Source organism: Podarcis pityusensis, assembly GCF_964106645.2.
Source record: "Podarcis pityusensis genome assembly, chromosome: 17".
Lineage (NCBI taxonomy): Eukaryota > Metazoa > Chordata > Lepidosauria > Squamata > Lacertidae > Podarcis > Podarcis pityusensis.
In genome coordinates this window covers 37,934,481-37,958,600 of record NC_138042.1, presented here as the reverse complement: position 1 = coordinate 37,958,600, position 24,120 = coordinate 37,934,481, and the positions used below count along the sequence as shown (strand labels likewise).

Here is a 24,120-nt window from a genome sequence, read left to right as displayed (position 1 = left end):
GCCATGCACCGTGCGGAGCGGACATCCCCTTTCCCTCTGTTGCTGATTTACGACCAATCAGCGCTTTGCCAAGCTTCCGTGAGCTCCAATAGAGGCGCACGGAGGGGCATTTACGGGGTGGGAAGGAAACGCGCTTCGCCGTGGCCAATGGGAACCGGAGGTGGCTTGTTGATTGCTCAGTCCGACGTCCAATCAAGAGGCGCGGTGGCGAGAGCCTGTTGCTAGGCGGTTCCTTCGCCGTTTGTTTTGAATTTTGGCGGCGGTTCCTTATTCGGAATTCTTCGTTATTTTAATTACCGGTGATGGCGAAGCCGGCGAGGGAAAGGTGAGAGGGGAAACTGAGGGGAGGAGGGAAGCCGAGGGCCTCAAGGGGACCCGAAGCTGAAGGCTGGGAGATTCAGGGCGAAAGAAAGGAAGCTAAAAAGATTTTTTAATTCTCCTTTCCAAAAAAATCCTGAAGCCTTTCTGTTAGGCATCATGTTGATTGAAATACCAAAAAGCCTAAGAACACTTTTTATGTATGCAACCGCAGCAGCTAGGATTTTAATAGCTAAAAACTGGAAAGACGATTTAATCCCCACAAAAACTGACTGGCAAGCGAAGATGATAGAATATTTAGAACTTGGGAAAATGACTGGGAGAATAAAAGGAAAATCAAATCAGAAAGTAAAGATTGGGCACTATTCAAAGAATATCTTTTAAAAGCACTGTGATAATGCAGTGCTCCTGACAGGTTTAGATTGCATCTTGAAGGGTAAGGAAACGTTAATAAAAATAATTTCTTTTGGTAAGTAATGGAAGAGAGTAATAATAAAGAAGTGCATATAGAATAAGGGGTGTAAAAAGCACAATGAGGTGAATCAGAAGTTAAAGTGTGTCTAATGTCAAAGGATATGTTGCTAGTTAGTGGTTTGTGTATGTTTATTGTTATTGTCTATGTTTGATGTAAATTGTTTTGTAATAAAGAACTTTTTTAAATTATAATAAAAAAGAAAGCTTTGAATTGTGCAGTGAGGCTGTGGAACTCCCCGCCACAGGAGGGCGGTGGTGGCCACTGACTTTGGCGACTTCAAATCAGGACTAGATAAATTCAGGGAAGGTAATGATGAAGTGTTGGGGAAGGGTGGAAACATGTTGTGCGCCTTTGGGGGTAGTTTGTCCGCCTTTGGTGCCCACCCTGCACTCAGCTCTCGCCTGTGGCTCCTAGAAGCTGTCAGCATGCGATGGGGGGCCATGTCCCAGGAACAACTTTGACTGGCTGCCTAAACCAGACGAGGGCAGCCGATGAGTCTCAAACCCTCATTGAGTTAGGAGCTGCCCTGCATTCAAAGACAGGATCCAGCAGATTGCGTTGACAAGACCAAGCGTGAGGCCAATGGGCAAGAAGGCAGTTTCTGCACCTGCTGTCGGGGGAAGTGAGGGGCAGGTGGGGCTCGTCAACCTGGGAAGGTAGCCCATCTAGGAGAAGGGAAAACTCTGAGCCTAAACCTTTCAGGAGCTAAGTTTGAAACTAACCAGGCGCATTCCGGGCAGATCAGAAACTTACAAAGGGAATATTTGTGAAGCACAAGTCATGTAATATGGTCGAACAGATGCCGATGTAGGAAACGGAACAAAATCGTGATAGAATGAAAGCAAGGCTTGGAATTTCTCATGTGCCATTTTCTATTTTATTATTGTACAGTGAGGTTTTGGCCTCCTCCCTAGTGAATAGCGTGACCCAAGCTTTTGGAAAGCTTGTAGACTTATGGAACGAAATGGGTATCAGCAGAGAACTGCAGCTGGAGCGCATGCAGACAGCTAAGGCGCACATTGAGGTATGGAGCAGTGTGTGTGTGATTTGTACTCCAAATGCTCTTAAACAGTTGACTTATTTCAGTTTGTCAATTTATATATTAATGGGTTTTAGGTCCTTCTTTGTGTTTTGTTCCAAATAATATTTTGTTGCTTTAAAGCAGCGGTGTGAGTTTTTGGGAGAAAATTCCAATTTCTAAGTCCGGTGCTCAGACTGTTGCTGGGAGATTAATCTGTTTTGTTTTGTGCTATTTACCATTTGAGTCTTTACATTGACACCCTCCTTCCTGACACTATGACCCAGCTCCCCAAGGAATGAAGGGAGCTGTATTTCAGCAACATCTGGAGGGACACAGGTTCTTGAGCTAGCAGATCCTGAATCGTTCAATTAAGTTGCAGGCCTTCATATCTTTGCTGACAAAATTAATAATGCTCACTAACTTGCATTGCAAAACTTACATGAGCTGCAGCAGTTGGCTTTTATTTTGGCAGAAGTGACAGTATATTTTGTTCTCTTCCATTTTTACAACAATTGATCCAATGCACAGTTTCTACTTGATTTTGGAGACCTCAGCAGCAAAAATGTAAAGGGCTTACTTAGACAGTCAATGACTGGTCTCTTCCTACATATAAAATGGGTAGGGCTAAATGCAGAGACTAAGAAAATATGGTCCAGGTCCCAAAGCACCTGGTTAAATATTTCCATTTTTCGACCAACCTTATAGTATTTACAAAAGCTATAAGCCAAGCTGTCTGCTGATAGTTATCTGAAACACATCAGTAGATGAAAAGGAATGTGAAGAAAGAACTCATTTTATAGAAACTTCCACCCCCCAGTTTTCTTGATGACTGGGAGGGGGTTATTTGCTACTGACAAGTTGCTGTGTGTAAACAGGTTTAAAGCCAGCCAGCTAATAATGCAAAAAACAGGAAGCCTCAGGAAGCCTACCAGACCACACTCCAGTTACTGAGTTGGGAGATGGTAGTTTATATGTCAGAAACACTTCTTCTGTTACAAACTTGAGTGGTGTGTATTTTAAAATGCAGAACATTAATGTGGCACAAATTCTTAATTTAGCTATGGGTGCAATGCTTTAATTTGACAGTTAATAAATCTGATAAGGAACTGTACTTACACTACTGTTGTATGGGTTTTTGGATAGACTCTGTTGAATGAAATGATTGAGGAAGAAAGTAATTTGAAAGAAAAAATTGAAAATGACATTGAAATACAGAAGTCTCAGTTGAATATCGTGAGATACGAACTCAAGCTGGACCCTTACCAGGCAAGTTGCTTCACTGCTGCTTATTCCGGATAACAAAGCACAAAGATGTCACTTAGGTTGCAGTCCTATACTTGATATACCAGGGAGCAACCCTCATTACGTTCAGTGGTGCTTACATCTGATTAGACTTGTATACAATTACAGCGTTAACGACAATGGGCTGATATCTGCCACCATGATGAGTTTTTATTCTCAGCACTGTTTTCTGTAATTACCATTGCATTTGAAAATCTGGAGCTCTTGCTTTGCACGTGTAAGGTTTCTATTGAACACTTGGAATCTCTAGAGCCCTCTGATGGGCATAATTGTAATTAATGTGATTCTTCAGAGCTGCTTTTTACTGTTGTAATGAATTAAGACTTAAAATATTTGGTCTGGCAGCTGACTGGAAGGTTACTGTTCAAATACAAATTCTGTTTCGGTACAGACCTGTCAAAATGTGATCTTTGCTCAGTACTGCCACTCACTGTAGTGCCAATACAGGCATCCTTCCACTTATGCGTGGCACCAGGAAATAATTAAATGATTTGATTCGAACCTGGAAATGGCGAGAGAGAGCTGGAGAGTCCGTGTGGCTCACAAGGAGACCCTCCCTGGAAACCAAAGAGGATGTCAGTGAGAGCATAGGAAGCCCCAAAGAGACTGGAGGTGCAGCAGGGCTTTGTTTACGCTGCTCAGCCTCCCCGCCTACCCACAGCTGATGTGCGGGGTAGCGCAGCAGCAGCAGCCATTTCCTGCATGTCCTCCAGCCTCCTGCCAGCCCCAAAGTTTCAATTATAGTTGTGGGTGTTTTTGGATACAGTATATTTTGTGTGGATTGAAGAGAGAGCGGCTGAGATGGCATTTGAAAAGGCTTAGAGGGGGCTCCCCACTTTACATGATTTCAGTTATGCGTGCAGGGGCCAAAATGTAACCCCCGCGTAAGAGAGAGGGACATCTGTACATTTCTGCACCTAACCCTTTGTGACTCTTTACAGGTTGGTGATGGCTTATCCATCATCCAGTTAGAAAAAGAGTTTCGTCTGGCTTTAGAAGGCGCTCTTAAAGAAAAACAAGAGAGGCTGACGAAGTTGAAACAGCTGCAGCTAGAGGAGCAGAGACTATGTTCAGAGCTTTACGCTACTCCATACTACATACCGACCGGCAGTGTTCCAAGTTGTTTGCAGCTGGAAGAATTAGACAAACATGTTCAGCAGCTCTTGAAAGTGAAGGTGTAGTACTGACCCCTCCCCCTTTGCATTATTTAAACAGAAACGTATTTATTTTTATTTATTGAATTTATATACCCAATATATAGTAAAAACCAGAGGTTCTGATAAGGCTTGCTGGGCTTGGACCCAGGTATGAGCCACAAATGGAGGCATTGTATGGCTTCTGAATATTTCTCTGGTTTGAATTAAAATGTAAGAAGAATTCTCAGCAACTTACACTTTCCCCCTCCCCTCTAGTCAGCCCCTAAATGGTTACTTTTGCAGCCAGGAGACCTGCTGTTGGGGCCTCTAGATGTGTAAAAGTTAGAAGTGAAGATAGGGTTGCCACATTTTACAAAGTGAAAATCCAGACAGAAGAGTTGTAGAGTTTTGTTTTGGTTTGGTTTTGCAAATAAATTGAAGCTATTTCTGAGGAAGATCTGCAAAATGACACTGCCGCCATTCGTGCAGATTTTCCCAGACATTTCTCCAATTTATGCCTGGACATTGCTTGTGGTTACAGTATTACAGATATGTCTGGGAAATTCCATATGGCAACCCTAAAACTTGAATTCACTCTGAAATAAATATTTTCCCTTGGGAGAGGGGGAGTGATTCAACTTACTTCTAAGCCAGTCTGGTGTGAATTATAGGGAGGTTCCTCATGCCTACTAAACATGGTGCTTTCTTATTTCCTGGCAAATTGCTTTTGAATGCTTGTTCTAGAAAAATTGCATTTAATTCATATCAGATATTCATTCTGGTTATCCAGAATTAGCAAATAGCCTTAATCAATAAACGAATCTGTTCATTTTTTGTTGAGTGGGTGAAACTAGTTTGATATTCCTCTGTTGCACAGTGTCAGGCATATTGTCAATCTGTTTTGTTGGGTTAAACATGTGAAGTTGGACAGTGTCAGGCATATTGTCAATCTGTTTTGTTGGGTTAAACATGTGATTTTTAGATGTTCTTTATATCTGAGACCTCATGACAGCATTACATTTGAAAGCTGTTTGATCTGACTATTTAAATCATTTTATTTGTTTAGGAGCAAAGATTGAAAGAGTTTTTTAAACTAAGGGGAAAGGTCAGGCAGTATAATAAAGAAATTGGACACACACCAGATGGGACACTGGAAAGTGATATGTTGAGCGATGAAGAAGAATGCATTTGCCTTACAAAGAAAAACCTTGAGGATCTCGAATTGCTTGTTCATCAGGTTGGTCTTTTGAATGTAAAAAAGATGTATTCACATGAATGAGGCTGCTGTTCAGATTGTTTAGCCCACATGAATACCAGAACCAATATGGTCCTTAAATGATGTTGGGCAAATGCAACAGGTGTGCCATTTATAACCATGGCTTGCAAAGTGCAATAAAGGCCTCCAATATGGAGGTATAAGTGCTTTCTTATAGTCAGGCCAATGGGTCTTCTGTAGCTAATAATGCTGCAAGGTGATATGTGTGGGCCATGCAGTGTAATAGTGAATGAGGGTTCCATCTCTATTCTAACTTCCCACTCCCTGCCTTCAGCCATTTGAAATGAGACGGTGGAGCACAGGTTCCCTGTTGGAACTGTTGGGATGCAACTCGGTTTGAACTGGAGGCTGATTTGTTTCCATGGGAAAGAGTAGATAGAAGGAAGAACCTCCAAGTTGCCTAGACTGTCCTTTAACCTGTACTGACCTTCCATCATGTGTTAGACATGTTTTTAGGGTTCCTGACCTCATTTCCTTCTTTTTCTACATCATCGCTGGGAAAGGAAACATCCTTGCATCTTCCCTATACAGTTGTACAGTGGTACCTCGGGTTACGAACGTAATTCGTTCCAGAGGTCCGTTCTTAACCTGAGGCGCACTTTCGCTAATGGGGCCTCCCACCACTCGCCGGCGTGCAATTTCCGTTCTCATCCTAGGGCAAAGTTCTCAACCCAAGGTACTACTTCTGGGTTAGCAGAGTTTGTAACCTGAAGTGTTTGTAACCCAAAGCGTTTGTAACCAAGGTACCACTGTACCTTGGAAGTCAAACGGAATCCGTTCCAGAAGTCCATACAACTTCCGAAACGTTTGAAAACCAAAACGTGGCTTCTCATTGGCTGCAGGAAACTCCTGCAGCCAATTGGAAGCCCCATTGGACATTCGGCTTCCAAAATAACATTCGAAAACCGGGACAGTCACTTTGGGTTTCGATTGTTCATGAGCCAAAACGTTCAAGAACTAGGCTGTTCGACTTTCAAGGTACGACTGTATGTGTATTTCCTTCAATAAACTTAGCTTCCATCTTTTTCCAAACTCAAGAGTCTTGGTGTAATTATATCCAGGCTAAAGTGTGTTCTACTCCAACAGTAATTCAGTGTTCAGTTAAGCTTCCAAGCTGCAAGTTAAATTGAAAACACCAACATTTTTTTCCCCCACCCCCGCCCAATCCGCCCCGGACCACCTCCCCACCTTATAGAACTGGTAATCACAATACTTCATTGCTTAATTTTGGTACCGTGATCAAGATGGAGTGTTGGCATGCACTTTTCCTGAGAAGCTGATGATGCAGTGTTACATCTGGCTTGACTTGCTCTTGAGACTATATGGTACAGTTCACATACCTTGTTGCTGCCTTTTCCATATGGCTGTTTTGTATGAACTGATGTAGATGTGCCTTTGTAGTTGCAGGTCAAGAAAGACTCTCTAATTGCCAGCAGAGATGCTCTGGTGAAAGAGGTGCAAGTTTTGTGGGACAGACTTCAACAGCCACAAGAGAAGCAGGAGCAACTCACAATGTTGGCAAGCAGATGCCCTATTTCTGAAGCAATAAAAATGGTAATAGAATCAGAATTCTGATGGCACTGTTCATTAATAATAGGCTGACTACAATGGTCTTTTATGTAATTTACAATACAGAAAGGTAAGAGTCGCTTAAAACTACAGAATCAGACTTCAGTTTAAATTTGTGCTGGATTTTTTAAAAGTCTTCTGTAGGCTCTGGAAGATCAGGGAGGGGGCCTGCCTGACCTCAACTGGAAGGGAATTCCACAAAATTGGGTCCACAATACTGAATTCACAGCTCCTGGTGGATACAAGCCACGAATCTGAGCCATGGGGTTACCACTAACATTGACTCTGCCCAAGTCCTTGATGATCAGGCAAGGATATATGGGATTAGGCAGTACCTGTGGTATCCTGGACCCACATTGTTAAGGGCCTTGTAAATTAATACAAGAACCTTGAACTTGGTCGTGTTGTATTCAGGCAGTCCATGCAAACCTTGGAGCATTAAAGTTACATCCCGGTGATAGTCATTCCCCATCAACAGTCTAGACATAGTGTTTTGCAGCAGCTGGAGCCTCCAGGTCCAAGAGTAGCCCCACATAGGGCACATTGCAGTAATCAAGTCTTGAGGTCATCACTGCATGAATCACCATGGCCAGACTTTCCCTGTAGTTGACATACCAGCTATAGCTGGTAAAAGGCACTCCTATTGAAATTAATGGACCTAACTTAAGTCGTGCGCATTAATTTCAGGGAGTCCAGTCTGAGTAAAACTTCGTTGATTACTACCCAGTGTTTTTCCCCCCAGATGTTGATATTTACTGACTTTACTGCCTGTTTTGCTTCACTGGATCTGCTTTGATGCTGGACCCTCAACAGTTTTGTGTCTCTCACCTGCAGTGAGTCGTATTTTAATTTTGAAGCTTCTGAAATAGCAGCTGCATGTGTTTATTTAAAATATTTCTTCTTCAGATACATTAATATGAGATGTATGTACTTGCTTAAAGCTATAGAATCAAGCTTCATTTAAAATACCTGCTGGGTTAAAAGAAAAGTTGCCCAGAGAAGACATAGGCAGGAAAAGGCACACTTTCAGGCATTTGAACCCAAAGCTATTTAGGGCTTTAAAGTTAAGTAGTAGTACCTTAAATTGTATAATGAAGGAGCCTTCTCATTTTACTGTCTGGAGCTAACATCTTGCTCTAATGTATTTTGAGCGTGTGGCCTTCTTCTAAGCTCAGCTGACATGGAAGCATTAAATTTAAAGTGTGGGGGAAATGGCCATTTTTAAAAAAAGTTCTAAAGAGTTAATTGTATTCTACGTGAATGCCTCTTGGTGTCAAACTGACAGTCAGATCAGATTACTCCAGTTTCAGGAATATCCCCAGTCTACGTACGTCACTGCTACAGCCTTTGCTGTAACAAATTTGTAGTCATGGAGAAGTCTGAGTAATTGTCTGGAAATAGTGAAAGCAAGATCTCCATTGCCAAATGCAATAACCATGAGACACTTGTTTTGTTTTCATTAGTGGGAAGAGGAGTTGGAGAACCTGGAAGTGCTGAAGAAGGAAAGTTTAAAACAAATTACTTTCAGAGTCAGGCAAGAACTTCATGATTTCTGGGGCAAATGCTTTTATTCTGAGGAACAAAGAGCTGCGTTTCAGCCCTTTTTAAGTGGTAATTCCTTACATCTTATATCTTTCAAATACAAACCTTTATTTTGTGTCTACTTATGACTAAAGACAGGTAAAACTATTTTTGTCATAATTTTAAAAACGGAATGTCTGGTTGATGAGGCAAAATTCTGTTAAATCGTCTAGGGCTGGGTCACAGTGAAAGTGCTTAGTCGCTATTTGATCCTCATCTTGTAGTTGCAGAGTCATGCCATGAAACCTTAACTCTTGTTTTCTTGCTTTAGATAATTTCTCTGAAGAGTTGTTGAGTCAACACGATGAAGAACTTTTGAGAATAAAAGAGGTTTATGAGAAAAACAAACACCTATATGATAATGTTCACAAATGGAATGCCATCGGGGAGCGTTTGGGTGAACTGGAGGTCAGAAGTACTGAATGCTTATGTTATCTCACTGCAGAGAGGGAAACTTGAAGCTGTTTTTAGATATGGGTGAAATCTAGGTGAGCACCAGACACAAGATTCGATTCGTATCTGAAGCTTTGGGTAGAGGCCCAGTCTGTTTTGGAGCTGCTCTTTGGGTCTTTCCAATTCATCTCATTATTCGGGACCAAGATACAGTGGTACCTTGGTTTATGAACTTAATCCGTTCCAGAAGTCCGTTCTTAAACCAAAGCGTTCTCATACCAAGGTGTGCTTTCCCATAGCAGCGGGGGACTCAACTTACAAATGGAACACACTCAACAGGAAGCAGAACATGTTCTTATTCCAAGGCAAAGTTCACAAACCAAAACACCTACTTCCGAGTTTGCAGCATTCTTAATACAAGTTGTTCATAAACTAAGCTTTTCTTAAACCAAGGTACCACTGATCTGTTAAAAACGAAACTGACTCCCACCCCACCTCTATCTGTTGGAGGTTTTAAAGCAGATATTGGGTGGCCAATTTTGATTATAATGGGAATCTAAAACTGGATTGCTCCCCTTCCACAGAAGTGGATGAAATGAGCAGGCATGGTGCCCCTGCAGGATGGATTAACAGTCCCAAATTGTAGGCAAATACAACAAAAGGAGCAAATGAGTGAAAGCTAGCCAACGGAACAGTGCACTTGTTCAGAAGTGACCATTTGACACAACTGTCAGAAACGTACAGCTTCTATACTGTATAGACACAAGGGTACTAGGATGATACCAGCCCACCCATCATTCGCTGATAAATGCATAAAGCAGCTGTGCAATGTTATTTGCTTGTCTTCAAAGGAACTGACATATGCCACTGAGCCGCAAATACCCTCATACTTGGTGCTTTGAAAGGATAATCTTTTATCTGCCTGGGCTTGTACTAGAATAAGAGCCACAATCTTACTCGGAATGGCAAGATTCTTCTGAATGTCTGCTTCAGGTTTTTGCTCTAGGAGGCTTAGTTTGGTCAGAATCGAGTGTATACGCTTCCAGAGTTAATGCTAAATACATTACTTCTGGTGAATGAGCCAGCATAGCCACTAGAGGGCTGTGGAAAATTTGTGTCCTGGGCTTTTAGACTCGTACACCCATGTACTATAGGTAAACAATCAGTTACTTAATGTGTAACCTGTTTTCCTTCTGTATTCAGAAAAAATCAACAGATCCAAGCAGACTTCTAAACAGAGGGGGTACCTTACTCAAAGAGGAAAGGGAAAGATCAAAGCTTCAAAAACAATTGTTAAAGGTAAGTCCCAGGGCCATTTTTGTGTAGTTTCCATCCATTTTGGGTGAAATTTGGTGCCTGATCCACATGAACACTTAGGTGTTCATGTGGATCAGGCACCAAATTTCACGTAACCCCTTGTTGACTAACACTCCTTGGCAAAGCAGTTCTAACATGTAGATACAGTGGTGCCTCGCAAGACGAAATTAATCCATTCCGCGAGTGTCTTCGTCTAGCGGTTTTTTCGTCTTGCGAAGCAACCCTATTAGCGGCTTAACAGATTAGCGCTATTAGCGGTTTAGCGGCTATTAAAGGCTTAGCGGATTAGCTGCTAAAAGGCTATTAAAGGCTTAGCGGTTTAGATAAAGGGGGGGGGAGCGAAAAAAAAATCTCAAGACTCGCAAGACATTTTCTTCTTGCGAAGCAAGCCCATAGGGAAATTCGTCCTGCGAAGCAACTAAAAAACGGAAAACCCTTTCGTCTAGCGGGTTTTCCGTCTTGCGAGGCATTCGTCTTGCGGGGCACCACTGTAATGCTTTCATCTCATAAACTTTGGAAGTATTTTCTGTGCATATAAAGTTGCCTCTGGAAAGCACATTGATGACACCTCAAATTTGAGGTCCAAATGACTCCAGGTTCTTAGCATGCTTGATCGTTTCTTGGCTGATCTAGCTAACGTCTCTAATATTGAAGAGGAAAGTGAATTGTTCAGCTGCAAACGGAGTTGGAAGAGTGCCTTGAATAGTGGCAGTGTGAAGTTTAAAGTTTTCTGAAATTGACTAAACTGGTTGTCAGTTCAAGGTTGAAATTTTAAGTCCAAACCACCTTCCTGGTATAGACTGAGCATGTTGGCTATTTGCAGATTAGTTGCACTGCAGAAAGCGTGCTGGGGAGACCACACATTACAAGCAACGCAAAATAACTTTAGCTAGGTTTTAATAACAAAAACTCCTTTTACACTAAATATATCAACAAGCATGACCCAACCACCAACCCATCCCCCAGGGTACTGAGAGAGCTAGGTGCTGCTCTTTATATACTACAGTGGTACCTCGGGTTACATACGCTTCAGGTTACATACGCTTCAGGTTACATACGCTTCAGGTTACACACTCCGCTAACCTAAATAGTGCTTCAGGATAAGAACAGAAATTGGGCTCCGGCGGCGCAGAGGCAGCAGGAGGCCCCATTAGCTAAAGTGGTGCTTCAGGTTAAGAACAGTTTCAGGTTAAGAACGGACTTCCAGAACGAATTAAGTACTTAACCCGAGGTACCACTGTATACCCAATTGCTGACACAGCTTAATTAACACAATTTAACAGCACCTGCTATACTGCTTCACAGCTGTAAAACTGGGTCACGTTGTTTGCTCTGGCCCTTAAAGAAATATACATCTTGTGGAACAATAATGAACCTTCAGATTTAAAGAGACCAGTCAACAGAGCATATCGTTTAGCTCTTCAGAGGAGATGCTGCTGATCATTCCCTGACCTGTGAATTGTGACAAGTTGGCCTTCTCTGTGATAGCACACACTCTGGAGTGCCCTCCCTTGGGTAATTTGTGAGATGGAAACAGTAATGACCTCCGAATGCCTTGTGAAAACGGGCTTGCTCAAGGTTTCTTCAAGCTTCACTCAAGCTTTCCTGACTCTTTTAAGTTTTATTTTATTTTTGTTTTGTATACTGCTTAGTTTTTATTATGGTATAAAGTTGTGCTTTATTTTTATTTCCCTTTTAATTTAGTTTTTAGGAAATGTTACATTTATATTTTTAGGTGAACTGCATTGAGATTTTTATTAAATAGTATTATTTTTTATTTTTAAAAAACTTATTTGCCAAAACTAGTTGGGGGAAGAACTGAAGAAAGATACTGAAGACTGGGAGAAGGAAAACAACTCACACTTCCTTGTTAATAATCAGAGGTTTCTGGACTCCATGGCCCTGCAATTGCAGCATCACAAAATTAAGAAAGATCAGCCCAAAATGGTAAGTTTTGCATGCGAGTCACTTAATTCAGCACATTATTTATTTGATAAAAATGTGACTGCCATGTTTGGGATGTGTTGTCAGTTCTTTACTAAATAATGACTGTGCCTTATTGACTCTGTCTGCCATGTTCTCTTTGGTGTGCTCTCACTTTCGTCTGGTTGCTGTTGCAAAGTTAGTCACTTAAGCTAGGATCTAGCCAGCATTTGAAGCTAGTTACAAATTCAAAGCTAATTCTGGCTAGCACAAAATGTGGTTCATCACCAATGTTTACAATTGAGGGAGAAGGAACACATGATCCAGCAGTCTAGTCCCCCATCTAATTGACAGCCGATGTTCTATATACATTATATGTCATAATCATGTGTCTTGTCTGTATAACGATCTGGCAGACAGGTTGGGTCTAGATTTGCAAGCTTTCGTTTTTCTTGCAGCACAGAACCATTACATTTCCCCCACAGAATAATCAACGGAGGGCTTGAATGTTAGCCTACGATGGCGTTCTTTCTCAGTCTTGCAGGAGTGTTTCTTTTTCTCTGTGCCTGGTGGGAAGAGGGAAGTTTGACAGCAGGGATGTGGTGATGCTGCCACCGCCATGTGTGGAAAGCAGACAGGGCCTCTGGGGCACTGTTGATCCTTGCCACCCAAGGACAGAGATTGTACAAAACAATAAGGTTGTCAGGGGAGAGCATAGCAGTGCTAGCAAGACATGCTTAACTGTTCAGAATATGTGGAATGCAAAAGTTGACTATGTCACTGAAACATCACCGGGTGTGCATTGGCTCCTTAGAAACCTGTGAAAAGCAGCTACTGGTCCTATTTTACAAGTGCTGGAGCTCTAAATATAAGTGCCACACTTTCTACAAATTCTCAAGGGTGGACTGAACATACTCTTGGTTATGGATCACTCATTTATCAACTGTGGGCTGCAAATGTATGTGGACCAGCTGCCTTCATGCTTGTAGCATTTCTTTTTACTGCCCCTGGGGTCTTTCAGAAAATAATAATAATAATAATAATAATAATAATAATAATAATAATAAATAATTAATAATTGTAAATTACTTACACCCCACCCATCTGGCTGGGTTTCCATAGCCACTCTGGGCAGCTTCCAACAAGAGATTAAAAATACATTAAAACATCAGTCATTAAAAACTTCCCTAAACTTCCCTAAACAGGGCTGCTAAAGTTAGATAGATAAGATAAGATAAGATAAGATAAGATAAGATAAACTTTATTTGCATTAGCCAACGGCCTTAGCAACATAAAACAAGCAATATATACAAATAAAATAAAGTTAGATAGTTGTTTATTTCCTTGACATCTGATGGGAGGGCGTTCCACAGGGCGGGTGCCACTACCGAGAAGGCTCTCTGCCTGGTTCCCTGTAACCTCACTTTTCTCAGTGAGGGAACCGCCAGAAGGCCCCCGGCGCTGGACCTCAGTGTCCGGGCTGAACGATGGGGGTGGAGATGCTCCTTCAGGTATACTGGGCCGAGGTCAGCACCAACACTTTGAATTGTGCTTGGAAACGTACTGGGAGCCAATGTAGGTCTTTCAAGACCGGTGTTATGTGGCTGCTGCGGCCGCTCCCATTCACCAGTCTAGCTGCCACATTCTGGATTAACTGCAGTTTCTGGGTCACCTTCAAAGGTAGCCCCACCTTTGGGGCTACCTTTGAAATACTGAACATCTCTTGGAAGTATCAGGGTGGAGCTTTTGCTTGGTAGGGCTGCAGGGCTCTTTCTGTTCGCTGCTGCTCCAATGTAGAAAGAGGCAACAGAGAACTTACTGAAGAATTGCATTATTGTTTAACAGAGTTAAAGCAACATTTATTTCTCTTTTTTTGCAGTCATTGAAGAGGGATGAATGTGGAACTCCCAAATCAGCCACTAAAAGACCTGCAGGAGGTGTGAACATGCCACCTCCTAGCAAGATGCGGAAAGTAAATAATCTTTTGATCCAACAGGCAATTATCTGATAGAAATCATGTGCATGCTTCGAAGCCAAAGTACAAGGAGCCCTATTCAACAAGCTTGCATCAACCAGAAGCAAAGTACAGTAATGACAACTTGCCTTATTTTATTTGACAGAACCCCTGTATGTGTGTATGGGAAATTCATCCGGAAGACAAAAATGTATCAAGGAGTTAGTGATCTGCCATGGTTACCCTTCCTGCCTCTGTTCCTTCCCCATTCCTTGCTCTTGTTAAATTTTTTGATGGTGTCAGAACAGTCTTTAATGTCTTGAAGATTGGGAGGAGGTGAAGCCAGGGGTGTAGGAAGGCTTCCAACAAGAGATTAAAAATACATTAAAATGTCACACATTAAAAACTTCCCTAAACAGGGCTGCCTTCAGATGCCTTCTAAATGTCAGGTAGTTGCTTATCTCTTTGACATCTGATGGGAGGGGGTTCCACAGGTGGGCGCTACTACCAAGAAGGCCCTCTGCCTGGTTCCCTGTAGCTTTTGCTTCTCTCAGTGAGTTATAATTTTTTCAAGTATACATCAAATAAAAACTATGAATCTCCAGACTTCTCACCATCCCCTCCATGGGTCCTATTATCAGTTTCAACTGCATATTATTTCATCATCCATATTTTAGGTCTATCCATATTATCCAACATTACAAGTTTTGTTAAAATCCTGCTGATGTTTCCATTTGCTTACAGTGGTCTCTTAAATAAGTTATAAATCTTTCCCATTCTTTCTTGAAACTTTTGTCTGCTTGGTTTCTAAGTTTTCCGGTTAGTTTTCGGCATAGTCCAACAGCTTAATTTGCCATTCTTCTCTAATAAGGACTCTTATCATCTTTCCATCTCTGGGCAAAAGCATCCGTGCGGCAGTTGTTGTGTACATAAGTCTTTTCTGCTCCTTTGGAATCTCGGTACCTACGATTTCTAATTAAAAAAAAGCTTCTGGTTTCCTTATAAAAATTATTTTAAACATTATTTTCATTTCATTATATATCATTTACCAGAATGCTTTTATAACCTTACACGTCCACCACATATGATAAAAGGTACCTTCTTGTTCTTTACCTTTCCAACAAATGTTCGTTCTTGTCTTATACATTTTTGCTAGTTTAGTAGGAGTCAGATAGCACCTATACATCAATTTCATGTAATATTTTTTCAACGTACAACATGCTGAAAATTTTTAATCCATTTTCATAACCTTTCCCAATCAAAGCATTGGGTATTATGCCCCAAATCCCTCACCCAGTGTATCATCAGGTGGCATAATATAAAAATAAAATATTAAAATCACTTAATGCTATTTACAATCTGGATAATAGGATAGGTCCTTAAAAAAATGTATCTTGGGTGTCATGCTGGGGTACAGAGGTTTGTCTTCAGCATATGGTGGCACAGATGCCCCTCAGTGGGGAGGGAATTCCACAGCTCAGCTATTACAGAGAATGCCCTCTCCTAGGCTGCCAGCAGGGAAACAACCAAGAAGGTGCTTCTCTACTCTGATCTGCCCCAGCGTGCATGCCTAGTGGTCTGATTTTGGAAGATGCTGATCAGTTACATCTGGAGTGGCAGATTATCTACTCATTGCTTTAGGATTGCAGATCATGACCGCAAAGGGTTCAAGGGAATTGAACAGCGTGCCTTGTCTCAGGTTCAGATGTGTTAAAGAATTTTTTAGTAGCGTGGAGACTGCAGAGGTAAGCCTCATTCTCCGTTTGTTGTAAAAGATGCAGGGCTTCTGTCATTCTACCACCCGGGAAAGCGGGGATCGTGTGACCTAGATTGGGACATTGAGTCAGGGGCTCCCCACTTCTTTCCCTGGTTTCCCCTCAAACAGAGCCTTTTATTTTAGCCCTGGCTGCTGCATATAATTGGGTATCTGTATTACAGCTATGTTGCAGCTTCCTCTAGGGAGGGTGATGTCCAATTTCATATCATGAACACCAGATGGCAGTGCATCATAAAGAAAGCCTTTCCCACAAACCTATCCCTCAAATAAATCTGTATGGCAGCCATGCGTTTGACCATGAAGCACTATAAACTAGAGACGTTTCCCTCCGTGGAGACACCCTTTGGGGAAAGTGCTACAGCACATGCGTCTTCCTAGCCTCAGCCACTTTTGCTTTTCCCCGCTTCCCCAGACATTGTGTGCTTGTGTGCATTCCACAGTTGGATGTGTCTTTCACTCCAAATGGAGAACGAAACACTGAACACCTAGCAATGAATATGCTGTCTGCTTTGATGAAACGAAAGTATTGTTACGGGAATTCTAAGGACTTATGTATGTGTTTGCCTTGTACATTTATGAATGTTTATTTTATTACACACACTACACTTGATCTTAGCCAAAAGGCCGAGTATATAAGTATATAAACCACGTGTCTGAAACAGTACAGGAGAACAAACCTGAAGCCATTTTGACTCTTCCAGTAACCTCGAATAATATCTTCAGTAAGGAAGGAAATGGGGAAGCCTCCCCCATTGTCTCTTTGCTCACAAATCCTGCCTTCAGGGCATATTTGTGTATGAACAGGGTGAGCCTGTGAACTGGATTCAGGAACTAAGTATTTAGCATCTCAAAAGGAATGGCCAGGCTGCCCAAGTAAAGCAATCAGTGACCATTATCAGTATCCTGCCAAACGGGATTTGTGTTGCAGACTGCCCCCTTCAGTGATGTGTGTATGATGTTTTGGAGGGTGGTCTCAAGGTAAAGGGACGCGGGTGGCGCTGTGGGTTAAACCACAGAGCCTAGGACTTGCTGATCAGAAGGTCGGCGGTTCAAATCCCCGCGACGGGGTGAGCTCCCGTTGCTCGGTCCCTGCTCCTATCAACCTAGCAGTTCAAAAGCACCTCAAAGTGCAAGTCGATAAATAGGTACCACTCCGGCAGGAAGGTAAATGGCGTTTCCGTGTGCTGCTCTGATTCGCCAGAAGCGGCTTAGTCATGCTGGCCACATGACCCGGAAGCTGTACGCAGGCTCCCTCAGCCAATAATGCGAGATGAGCGCCACAACCCCAGAGTCGGTCACGACCGGACCTAATGGTCAGGAGTCCCTTTACCTTTCCTCGAGGTACAGGGTGGGCAATTTCAAAAGTCTATATCAGGGCTTGCACACCATTGTTCGGGGTTCCCCTCCTGACTTCAGCATGTGGTTGTGAGCACCCTGTGGCAACAGTATAATAAAGATCATGCTTACTAGCTGCTTTGCTTCTCAATATTCTCTGGTTGGCCTCTGTTATTTTCTCCTTTCGATAGGAACCTACTTAAGGACTATATATGGGCTCTTGGATACCCAATAAGGAGAAAGGAGCGGTTTTTTCTTATGAGAGTATCCATGGCACATCTATCTCACAAGCACCTGACATACAGTTGGTTCTGTTTGAGGTCCTACATGCAGGCACTTAAACTGCTGTGCTTGATTTGTGCTAGTGTTGAAATCTAACCCACATGATCCCTGTCTCCCTGGGTGGTGGTGGTTGTTGTTCTTGTTGTTTAGTCGTGTCCCACTCTTCGTGACCCCATGGACCAGAGCACGCCAGGCACTCCTGTCTTCCACTGCCTCCCGCAGTTTGGTCAAACTCATGCTGGTAGCTTTGAGAACACTGTCCAACCATCTCGTCCTCTGTCGTCCCCTTCTCCTTGTGCCCTCCATCTTTCCCAACATCAGGGTCTTTTCCAGGGAGTCTTCCCTTCTCATGAGGTGGCCAAAGTATTGGAGCCTCAGCTTCACGATCTGTCCCTCCAGTGAGCACTCAGGGCTGATTTCCTTCAGAATGGATAGGTCTGATCTTCTTGCAGTCCATGGGACTCTCAAGAGTCTCCTCCAGCACCATAATTCAAAAGCATCAATTCTTCGGCGATCAGCCTTCTTTATGGTTCAGCTCTCACTTCCATACATCACTACTGGGAAAACCATAGCTTTTACTATACGGTGATGTCTCTGCTTTTTAAGATGCTGTCTAGGTTTGTCATTGCTTTTCTCCCAAGAAGCAGGCGTCTTTTAATTTCGTGGCTGCTGTCACCATCTGCAGTGATCATGGGTGGTAGGAAGAGACAATCCCACACTGGGTGCCTCAGTCATATCAAACCAGAAAGAATCTTCATGGAAACTGCCAGATGTTCTGATCCAAAGATACCAGATAACTCTTGCTGGTTCATATGTGTACAGTACTACTGTGGTTTGGGAAATAAGCAGCGAACTCTTGGATGCACAGACTTAAGCTGGCCTTGATACCTAGGTTGGGAGGTTAGGGCATGACCCCGCCCCTGAATTTTTAAGTATTTTAAAAATAGGAATGTGAGTCTGAAGCTATTAGAAGCCTGTAATTGTCAGATTCAAGGTGTCTTGACAAATCTGAAAATATTTTCATCTAAGTTCATACAGTACTAGAATTGAAAGCTCAGCGTGAAGTCTTCATAAGCTTCATTTTTCTGAGGTTAAATAGAAACTGTAATTTTACTCCGCATGCTTTGCACTGACTGTCTTTTGGGAACAACACTTGTTCCTATGTTAATGCAGCTGCTTGTCTTAGTTAGGTTAGAGGCTTCAACCAACAAAGACAGGATTCTTCATAGTATAGTCTCATATCTAGCAGGGAAAAACCTCTTTCTTTTGCATCTATCAATATTTTATATTTTATTCTCGGGTTTTTCCCTTGCCAAATATATTTTGAGATATATTTTTGCCATACGTTGAAACAATCTGTCTTGTCAGTCAATCACCATTCAGAGAACCTTCTGTTGAAAAGACTGGATCCCTGACTACAATTCATGCAAGGGATCTAGAACGGCAATGCTACGCACACTTCCTAAGGCATAAGCCCCAGTTAATACAGTCAGACTTACCGTAACTTCCAAGCAAACACTCCTAGGATTGTGCTGCAAAATGAACTTCCGTTTAGAAACAAGACTTTTGTAAATCTTGATTATGTACCGTGATTATGGCAATGAGTTGACATGAGTAGAGCTACTCTGTGCTGGTAGCTTTTTGTGCTTGGTTGTTTTTAAGATTGAAATTATTTTTAAACAGCTGCCTTGTAGACTTCTTAAATGGGATTGGGATTGTAAATGGTTTTTTAAATTTAAATTAAGCACTATAAATGGAATAACATTTTGGAAAGCAAGATTTTATTAACTCTGCAGTTACTTAAATAAAAAGCTATGCTAGCAAAATTGTATCCCTGTGATCATTTCACTTAATACAATGACGAATATGAGAGAAGACAACCCCTTTGGCTGCTCTTCACAATGTGTGGGGATCATTATAGTTCAACAGCTGTACTACTGATTGCTCGACCAGAAGATTGGGCTAACAGGCTTAAATACTGCAAGCAGTGACACTTGGTAAGTCCATTTTATTGTACTTGATATTCTGTTTTGTTAATGGTTTGCGCTTGTCTTTGCCAGGGCAGATGAAATACATTTTTATCAAGCGTGTTGATAGAATAGAAAATAATGTGGCCAACAGTGCAATCCTACACTTATTAAATGGGCTTGCTTCCAGATGACCAGGCATCAATTAAAGCCTAAACTAATAAATAGGGTCACAACACTAACAGTGCAATCCCTTGCATGTTTTGTCAGAAATCAGTTCCAGTGTGTCTAGGGGGCTTTCTATGTACAGCACAATCTGTTTGTAAGCTCCACTGGACCCAGTAAAAATCTAAGTAAATATGCATAGGCTTCTGCGGTCAATCAGTTTAATCAAATGGATAATTCAAATATATTTCACTACAAAGGGGCTAAATCAGGAAGCACTTTCAAACTTTTTTTTTAAGGTTTGGATTGCCAGAGAAACTGCAGGTGGCAGGAGTACCCCATCTGCGCATCGCATTAAAATAATAATGTATTTTTACCCCACCCATCTGGCTGGGTTTCCCCAGCCACTCTGGGCGGCTCCCAACAGAATATTAAAAACACAACAAAACATCAAACATAAAAAACTTCCCTAAGCAGGGCTACCTTCAGATATCTTCTAAAAGTCAGATAGTTGTTTTATTTCCTTGACATCTGACGGGAGGGCGTTCCACAGGGAGGGCGCTACTACCGAGAAGGCCCTCTGCCTGGTTCCCTGTAACCTCACTTCGTGCAGAGAGGGAACTGCCAGAAGGCCCTCGGAGCTGGACCTCAGTGTCCGGGCTGAACGATGGGGGTGGAGACGTGTTTTTCAGTGATTTTGTTTTCCATCATATACAGATTGACTGAGATATTTGAGAAAGATTTCTTTAATTCTGCAAAAGCCCTCCTAATTTCCCTGCAAGCTCGAGGGCAAGGGAGAAGTTACTGCTCACCATCCCAATCGCAGCAGTCATCCAGATGGTGGCATTCATCGTCCTCACTTTGAACCCACTGCAATTGGAAGTATGGGCTCTTGCTTGGGCAGCAGGAAAAGAGAGGGTGCAAGTGTTAGATATGTGGGGCAGCAGGACTGTTCATGTACGCCATAACAGCTGGGAGAATGCTTCTAGCCCAGAGATGGAAAGAAGGAGAATTACCGACCAGAGAAGAATGGCAGACTTAGTTAATGGAGGATGCGGAGATGGCAAGACTGATCGGAAAGATCAGGAACCAGGAAGATCAAGTATTTTTTAAAGACTGGACTAACTTTTTAACATATTTAAAAGACCACTGTAAACAGTTAAAATCACTGGAAACTTGTAATGTGAAAAGATCTTTGGATAGTATGAAAATATAACAGATAACGGTAAAAGATGCAGAAAAAGATAAAATAATTTATTTTCATTGAAAATGGAACCCAGGGAGGGAGGGAAGGTCTGAAGGTTCGAAAGAACCTTTTTATTTTAATGTTTTGAAATGGTTAAAAGTTAAAATGTATAAAATTATGTAAAACCTCTCTCTACATATACATATACATATACATATACATATACATATACATATACATATACCATTCCTTACTTGCAGAACACTTTTTTTTGGCGGGGGGGAATAGACTTTGCAGCAGCAAAGTGAGCACCTTGGCCAAGCAGAGACCAGCTACAGCAGTGGTTGGCTTTAGAGAAATCCTGAATTATTATTATTTTTTAAGAAATGGATATGGAATAGTCTCCCTATCCCATCCCCAAATATTTCACCTAATAGTTACCTTTACCTTTAACATTTAGGAAGATGGGTGAGAAGGTGAGGATCCATTACAGCAGCTTTTACATTGGCGCACAGATATGGGTGAAATCTAATCTACATAATTAAAAGCTGCAAGTGGATTTTTAAAACTAGGATTCTATGGAAGCAAATGCAAGAGTAATCTGCCAATAGAGATCTGCAGGCTCCTTTGGTGTCAACTTTAAAGCGCATGCCAAAATCTTTTCTATTCCTCCAGGCAATTAAAAATGCATCCTTTGACTATGGTTAATTGAATTGACATCTGTTTAAACTTTTTAATGGATTTTATGGTACAGTTTTATGTTTTATTGCTGTAAATAACTTTAATGCATTTTTAATGATACAGCGGTATATAAATATATTTATAAATAAATGAGTGTTTCCACAAACAGGGAGAGGGATCGTAGTCCTTGAAGCACGCATGGTAGAAAGCACAGTAAGTACCCGTAGTTAGAATGCATGAGTTCACTTCAAGTTTAATAGTCCACAGACAAAGCATCCAAAAAAACAAGAATTTGGTTCCACTCAATGGGTGTGTACACTCTAAAAAATACAGAATGGCTCACTAACAATGCAGGTTTTCATTGTTAAAATGTTTAAACAGCATTTGAATAACCAGTACCCTGTAGTAATTCTGTAAAAAGTTACTTAATGGGGCTGTGAAGGTTGTGTAATAGAAGCTTTGCAAGACTCCGTTACATAAGGTTTTGTATCCATGACTATGGAAGTCAGAAACCACTAAAGAATTTGCTGTGAAGGGGACAATGATCAAAGGACAAACTGATCATTTAATCTCTATGATAAAGTTACAAGATTTGTATAGTATGTCTTCTAATTCTTCACTAGCATATGCAATTTGCATAAGCTGCTTTCTGAAATAGTGGAGGGCGGCACATTGAAGCAAATGAATGTAAATGCTTTTTTATAGTTTGGGTCAAATTATGTTCTCAAGTAATTAGCACAGCTTCCTGAATTCTGTAAGATGATCCTATATATGCAGCTGTCTTTATTTTTTCCCCTTTCACCAGAACAAGGAAGTGTTCAGAGAAATGCAGTCAATAAAATGACTGTTGATAAATGTGAATGGGCTATTAATAAACAGTATCTGATGAAATGTGTATTACGCATGAAAGCTCATACCTTGAAAGCTTGTATTTAGTTGATCTTTAAAGTGCCACTGGAATTATAAAAAAATATTTTTTTCATCTTGTAATTTATTATGATAATAAACATCTTGTTATTTATTATTTATTAATAGACATGGAGAGAGTATCTGTTGTTCTCTTAATTTTCTTTTTTCCATAATCTTGCAGCAAGAAATTCAGTGTAAAAATATGATTAGAATAATTATATAAGTCACTAGGTACTTCAGGATCAAAAAGTGTTGGAAAATACGTTTTAAAACTGGGATTAAGACACGGATTTGAGTGTCCCAAATGTTAACTATGTAACAGGGGGAAAAATACATTTGTGCCAAATACAGATCAAAAGAATGTTTCTCGGAAACAGAAATATCTACAGCTTGTCAAGTGAAAGGTTGGTGAGGATTTGCTGATGGACTGGACAACATTGGCAAAAGTCAAACATTGAGATAAATGAGAATTTATGCTGAGGCTTAGCATATCTGATCTTGTCTGTGCTGAATCACAGAATTGTAGAGTTGGAAGGGACCATGAAGATTATCTATTATTATTTTATTATTTTATTTATTTTTAATTTATTCAATTTATACACCGCCCTATACCCGGAGGTCTCGAGGCGGTTCACAAACAAGACCACAGCATATAAAATCAAACCCAAAGCAATAATAATCTAGTCCAACCCCCTTGCAATGCAGGAATATTTCGTCCACCGTGGGGCTCAGACCCATATCCCTGGGATTAAAAGCCTCGTGCTCTACTGACTGAGAGATCCTAGCAGTGTTTCAAGTGATAAAAGGTTGATTCCTTTCTTGAAATGTCTCCATGTAATTATTACTCTTTATTAAATTTATATACCAAGGATCAGAGGAATCCAAGGATCAGAGGAAGGCTGACAACGTGAACTTGTAAGCTCTTGATAATTAGTGGCCTGCGAACTGGCATTTTGTTTTCTTCTGTTCCTTTCCCATCCCCACCACTTAGTGACACTTGTTGCAGCCACTGTGAAAAGCAGTCAGAATGAACTGCACTGAAAATGATTTTGCATTGGTGCACGAAATTGCTTGTAAGACCACGCTGAAAATTGTAGCTCTGTGAGGGCAGCAGGGGTCTCCTAGCAACTCTCAGCAACCTTAACAATCGATAGGATTCTTTGGGGCAAGCCCTGGCGGTTAAAGTAGTATGATACTGCTTTAACTGTATGGTGCTGATGTGGTTGTAGCTGATCCCGCCAAGCTGGAGAAAACCCAGGAAAGAGATGATGTCACAGTGTTAAGCAGCCAAGTCTATTAGGCCACACAATGATGTCACTGAAAGCAAGCAAAGCCTTGTGGCCTGTTTGGGAAGTACTGCTAAGCCATAGTTTAGTGATAATAATAACAATAATTTATTATTTATACCCCGCCCATCTGACTGACTTTCCCCAGCCACTCTGGGCGGCTTCCAATCGAGTGTTAAAAAAATACAGCATTAAATATTAAAAACTTCCCTATACAGGGCTGCCTTCAGATGTCTTTTAAAGAGAAGATAGCTACTTATTTCCTTG

General features: G+C 41.4%; 1 protein-coding gene and 1 long non-coding RNA gene across 2 annotated transcripts in view; both read left to right on the top strand.

The window, feature by feature from the left end:
• The window catches only part of LOC308466368, a 71,228-nt gene extending 51,743 nt beyond the window's left edge, over positions 1-19,485 (top strand). The window contains exon 2 of the long non-coding RNA XR_013980805.1: positions 14,760-19,485. This is a non-coding gene — a long non-coding RNA (uncharacterized lncRNA). The remainder of the gene's footprint in view (positions 1-14,759) is intronic.
• On the top strand, positions 230-19,344 carry LOC308466301 (protein regulator of cytokinesis 1-like). The gene is made up of 11 exons (XM_080987063.1): positions 230-325; positions 1,685-1,817; positions 2,958-3,080; positions 4,058-4,291; positions 5,319-5,489; positions 6,930-7,082; positions 8,561-8,708; positions 8,950-9,086; positions 10,275-10,370; positions 12,195-12,335; positions 14,191-19,344. The coding sequence occupies exons 1-11, from the start codon at positions 303-305 to the stop codon at positions 14,317-14,319; spliced, it is 1,488 nt and encodes a 495-aa protein (XP_080843189.1). The 5' UTR covers positions 230-302; the 3' UTR covers positions 14,320-19,344.
• Positions 19,486-24,120: the final 4,635 nt, after the last annotated feature.

Excerpts from the sequence above, each read along its gene's own strand:
- LOC308466301 (XM_080987063.1), top strand. The coding sequence starts at position 303 with ATGGCGAAGCCGGCGAGGGAAAG. Across the intron at positions 10,371-12,194 it reads TTCAAAAACAATTGTTAAAG|TTGGGGGAAGAACTGAAGAA; the intron begins GTAAGTCCCAGG and ends TGCCAAAACTAG. Across the intron at positions 12,336-14,190 it reads AGAAAGATCAGCCCAAAATG|TCATTGAAGAGGGATGAATG; the intron begins GTAAGTTTTGCA and ends CTTTTTTTGCAG.